Raw genomic sequence first — 5711 nt, forward strand, 5'->3', positions numbered from 1 at the left:
GTGCTGCCAAACTATGGATCCCCATCAAGGCTATAGAAGTGGCCTGGCCTTCTCCCATCTCTTTTTTGCGGACGATTTAGTCCTGTTTGCTAATGCAAATCCAGAAAATTGTGCTGCCATTAATTATGTTCTCTAAGATTGTTGTGCAAGGTCAATGCAAAAAGTGAGTGAAGCCAAGTCCCTGTTTTCTTTTCTCCCAATGTTGAGCCGAACCAAAGTGAAGTGCTCACTGGTAGACTGGGGTTTAACTCCACCACCAACCTTGGCAAGTATCTAGGATTCCCTATAAAACACTCAAGGAGGCAGAGACACGATTTCAATTTCATGCTAGACAGAGTTAAGGAAAAACTAGCTGGATGGAAGGCCAACCTGCTCTCCATAGCTGATAGAATGGTCCTCATCCAAGCTTCATCTGCAGCCATTCCCAGCTATGTTATGCAAAGTAACTTTCTGCCCAACAAGATTTTGGAAGGCATTGATAGAGTCAACATAAATTTTCTATAGGGGTCCTTAGATCATAAAAGGAAGATGCATTGGGTCAACTAGGGTGAAGTGACTAAGCCTAAGGAAATTGATGGATTGGGTCTTCAATCTACAAGAGGAAGAAATACGACGTTACTAGCTAAGCTGAATTAGAGATTTCACACCGAGAAGGAAGCACAATGGGCAAAAGTCCTTAGGTTTAAGTAATGTACCAAGCAGAGGGTTAACTCTAGAAATGAACCTAAGCTCTCAAGTTCTCCCACCTAGAAAGGGTTGAAGAAAGGTGAAGCTATTTTTAGGGAAGGGATTAAGTGGGTTCTAGGGTATGAGAGCAGCCTCAACTTCTAGTCTAATTGCTGGTCTAACCGTGCAGCCCCATCGGATCGAGGTTACAAGGACCTCTCCCTCAAGATTCGACCAACCTCACTATCAAGGATTTGATTGCCCCTTATGGCTAGAAGTGGTCTAAGCTACCCTTTGAGCTATCTACTAAGATCAAAGCTGTCATTCAAGCAGTGCCAATCCCTGTAGTTGCAAGGAGCAATGATAAGTTGGCTTGGAAATTTTCTACTAAGGGAGAGTTTGACTTGAATAGTGCTTACCTGTTAGCTTCAAACTTGATGGAGGTTGAGTCTTTCCTGAGTTCTTGGATTTGGAAGCTTCAGACTCTACCTAGAATCTAAATGTTCATTTGGAAATGCATGCACAACAACATCAGGGTAAAGAATTTTCTAGCTAACCGAGGTATTCCTATAGATACTTCCTACCCTCTATGTCATGATCAAGTTGAATATATCTCCCATGCTCTCCGAGACTGCCATGTAGTTAAAACAGTTTGGCTTCATTTGGGTATCCATTATTCCAACTCTCTATTCTTTTCTCAAGACATTAGAACTTGGCTAGCTGCTAATACTAGAGTTAAGACCACTCAAACCTTTAAAGGTGTTCCCTGGCACATCCTCTTTCCTTTTGCTATCTGGTCTTTATGGAAACATCGGAATCAGGTTGTATTCAACAACAAGGGAGTCAATCCAAACCTTGCCAAGGTGACATTATCTCAAGCTATGGAGTATATGTTGTGTGTTACTCAGCCAAGGTGTAACAACCGCATGGTTATCAGACAAGTTAGATGGGAAAAGCCCAGCTTGGATTGGATGAAACTCAACACAGACGGGTCTTCTAATGCTTCCTTCAGCTTGGCAGGGGGAGGAGGCTTGATTGGAGATGAACGGGGCAACTAGGTATTGGGCTTCACAAGGAGGATTGGGAATGCAAATAGCTTCATGGCTGAGACTTAGGCCCTTAGAGATGGACTTCTTCTTTGCCATCAGTTAAACCTGAATGCTGTTATCATTGAGCTTGATGCCAAGGCACTAGTAGATGCTTTTAACAATCCCTCATACTCTAATTTTGTCATAACCTTGCTTTTTGAGGACTACAAGCAACTTGCTGCACGAATCCCCCACTTAAGCATCAAACATAGCTATCATGAAGGCAATAGGTGTGCTGATCGTTTAGCTAGCCTAGGACTTAGTCAATCTTTGGATTTTGTTATTCACTATTGTCTGCCTGTGGACTTGGTTCCTTTTGTTGAGGCAGATTGCCAAGGGATGTACTTCAATAGGCTTTGTCTTAATCTCTTGTTTACCTGTTAGTTTTATTATAATTCCATTTTACCCAAAAAAAAAAATAGTTTAGGGTGTAAAGTTTAATTTGGGGTATAATTTAGAATAGTAAAGTGTAATTTCCCCAATTATAAAAAAAATTTAAAAAAAAAAGTTAGCAAGAAAAAAAAAATCATAGAACTTATTCAAAAGAAAACGAACACTTCAAATAAAATAGACAATAATAATAATAGTAGCATGCTTTTTGTTCAATCACTTTCACTTTTGTAGTTTTGTATGTTTTTTTTAGGTAATCAAGGTGTAGTTTCGTATTATTACTCATAGGGTTTTACAGATATCACCCATGGATTTTGGTTTTATTATGACATATTGAAGATGTAAAACTAAAGCTAATATTGTTTAAATTTTTTATAATGATTTATTTATTTGATTTAAATATGAACTGATCTAATGTTAATATATGCAAGGACGCGGGAAGCTTGACTTTGGAGTTCATACATTGGCCAAAGGAGCCAACCACATTCTGGAGTTGTCAATTTTTGACCTCCCCACACCCACACACCACCAACACCCCCACACCCCCCCCCCCCCCCACGCCCCCAAAAAAAAAAGTGGACGGCTATAATTCAATACTAATGCAAACCAATCAAAAAAAAAAAAAAAACTAATGCAAAAGATAATACTAGTTTATATTACAACAGTAATTAATTAATTAAATAAATTGATTGTGGCTCTGTACACTTTGGATAAGTACCTGAAGAATATTCTCACTCTCTTTTTTTGGGGGGTTGGGTTAACTAGGTAAGTTAAAAATTTACAACGGTAAGATTGATTCAATGAAATTAGTTTGAGCTAAAGAATTGAGAATCAGATGGTTTAATCAGACACGTAATAAAGAATCAGATGGTTGATACTCATATTAAAGTGAGGTTGCGAATCAAGTGGGTCCCGATCTTTCGATAGTTTTAATGAAAATAAAAATCCAACGGTGGAAGTAAAAGCGTGTAAAACATCATCGGACTGAGATGCAAAGACATATAAAAAGCAGAGACACACATAGATAGACACGCACGTGGACACTAGCACTTGGCTTTGGCTTTGGCCAGTTTGGAGTTCGAAGTTTAGAAACAGAATCCCTAGATACACTTTTTGGTTTCTGCCCCTCCAATCGCCGCTGCAGCACATTTTTGGGCCAAATCTTTCCCAACCTTAATACTCTCCCTCTCAGGTATTATTAATTAATGTTGTTATTATTGTTGTTTTTTTAGGCGTGGGTTTTACAGTGGTGTCCGGGGATTTTGGTTATTTGTTCTGAATCTTTAGATTTTTATTCTTCAAATCTTTTCGTATCTGAAAGTCTGAAAATTTCTTGTTGCTTTGGATTTTTCTTGTTCCTTATTTTATTTGGGTATTTAAGATTTCCTCAAGATATTATCTCTGGAAATAAAAGGATTCGCTTTCAGATTTCTTTCCTTTGTATCTAAGATTTCCTTGAGTTTATTATTCGTTTTATTTCCAAACGAATAAGAATAACATTTCTCAATTTTGATGTAATATATGACATATTATTTTGTTTGTACTAGCCGACTAGGGTTGTACAGCGTGGCGTTTTTGAATTTAGATTCTTGTACTTTGAGAAGGAAATTTTAGCTGAACGTTAATAAAAATCCAACCTTTACTTTATTTCAGTTGGTTATTTTGCATAATTGCTGGTCCGGGACTTATGGATTCAGAATCTCCTCCTGAGGAATCTAAGAAAATCGTAAATTCTGTAGTAAAATCCAATGAGGTTTGTCAGATGGAAACTCGTGACAATCTTACTGAGGCGCCAGCGGTTCTTGATGGTACTGCTTCACTAGGTCCAATCACTCCTGATTCAGATAGAGAGATTGGGGATTTCTCCATTGATTCTAACAGTAACAGCAATAGAGAGGATGACCCGTCTGATGATAGTAGCCCTCGGACGCCAAAGGATGGTGTTTTCGACCCATTTGCCCCGGGTCCTGATGACAAGGCATTGGCTCCTCTATGTAATAAGTACCCCCAGGAGCCTAAGGGCATTGTTGCACGCCGCCTTGATTTTCATTCTTCTGTTGTAGCTGTGGAAGCTGGGGATTGTGGAGATGGTGCTGAACCCCTTTCGGATGAAGAGATGTTCGAATCGGTTTATGAGAATCTCTTGGAAGCTATACTCTCAAAGCAGACCGAGGATGTTGCTTCTGAAATTTCAAATGTATATTTGGATTCTGATGGTTGTAGAACACCACCTTTTGCACCACGTTTAACTGGAATTGCCGATACTTGTCCTGGGCCTCCCATCAAGCCTGCTGGGCAATCAAGGAACATTGATTTGGGCTTATGTAGAAAGCTTGAATTCTGATGTAGATGGCCTCTTGTGGTGATTATAATGCAGGGAATATCACAGACCCCTGGTAACTGATCTTTCATAGATGCATATGGGCTAGCTTTACAACACCCCAACAATTTTGCCTTTAAATTATAGTAACTTGGGGTTCTGAAAGAATATGGTTTAATAGGAAATAACTGTCTGACCAAGTTTAGACTGTAGTAGTCACATTGTATAGCAATTTCTTTCATTAATTTGAAGTTAAAATTGGCTTGCCTTCCAGTCTTCTTCTGCCAAACATGATGTCTGCATCTTATCCTATCTGTTATATTCTGGTTGCAATTTCAGGCTTGATTTCTTTTCATTGGGTGGCATTGTTTAAAAACAGAATTGGCAACTTTTTGGTTTTGCAAATAAATCCATATCATGGTGTAGATTCATTATTAGGATGCCTGATTAGATTTTGAATTTAATTGATAAGAATGAAGACACTTCTTGAATAATTATGAACACCTGTGGCATTGAATAAAGAATGTGGCTTATCTTGAAGGGCTCCACGTCCAACACCCCCCCCCCCTCTCATTCTCTCTCTCTCTTTCTAGCTTAACTCTTGACTTAAACAAGATTTGCTTCCACCATCCTGTAAGAAGTCAATGCTGTTGAAGTACGATAAATTGAGAAGCAGGTATGCTATAGTTTGCTACCTCCTCTTTAATATTCCCTACCACTCTTGATAATATTTTCAATTAATTGCAATGTCCATGATCTTCAACTTTGTTTCTTGGATAACTATCTCTGCTGCTTCTATATGTTCCTCAATTTTTTGAAAGCAAGATGTTTATTACTAATATTCCATAGTTGTAATAAAATCTTACCTTCATTTTCGCATCAGCCTTGGGTGGTTTTGTTTTAAATATGAGAAATGTAAACGTACATGTGCGTTTGTGAAAGATAAAGTACAAATGTCTGGGGGGGGGGGGGGAGGGTTGTTGTTGTTGAAGAATTTTGTATGCAATAAAGAAATGAATGCTCAATATTTCGTTATCTTAAACTGTTTTTACTGTATTTTATTGTTTTCTGAAGAATAAATATGGCACAATTGCTGGTTTGGATCATGGTTTGTAAAATGGAATAATGGGTGGGGGTGAAGAATTTTGTATGCAGTAAAGAAATGAATACTCAGTAGTTTGTTATCTTAAATGGTTTTACCTCATTTTACAGTTTGCTGAAGAATAAATATGGCACAATTGCTGGTT

At 38.2% G+C, this 5711-nt stretch overlaps 1 protein-coding gene across 1 annotated transcript; it reads left to right on the forward strand.

The window, feature by feature from the left end:
* The first annotated feature begins 2971 nt into the window (after nucleotides 1-2971).
* On the forward strand, nucleotides 2972-4819 carry LOC115953340 (cyclin-dependent protein kinase inhibitor SMR11-like). The gene is made up of 2 exons (XM_031070952.1): nucleotides 2972-3336; nucleotides 3798-4819. Exon 2 carries the CDS (start codon nucleotides 3832-3834, stop codon nucleotides 4486-4488), a length of 657 nt encoding a protein of 218 aa, XP_030926812.1. The 5' UTR covers nucleotides 2972-3336; nucleotides 3798-3831; the 3' UTR covers nucleotides 4489-4819.
* The last annotated feature ends 892 nt before the right edge of the window (nucleotides 4820-5711 follow it).

This window comes from Quercus lobata, chromosome 7, assembly GCF_001633185.2.
Source record: "Quercus lobata isolate SW786 chromosome 7, ValleyOak3.0 Primary Assembly, whole genome shotgun sequence".
NCBI lineage: Eukaryota > Viridiplantae > Streptophyta > Magnoliopsida > Fagales > Fagaceae > Quercus > Quercus lobata.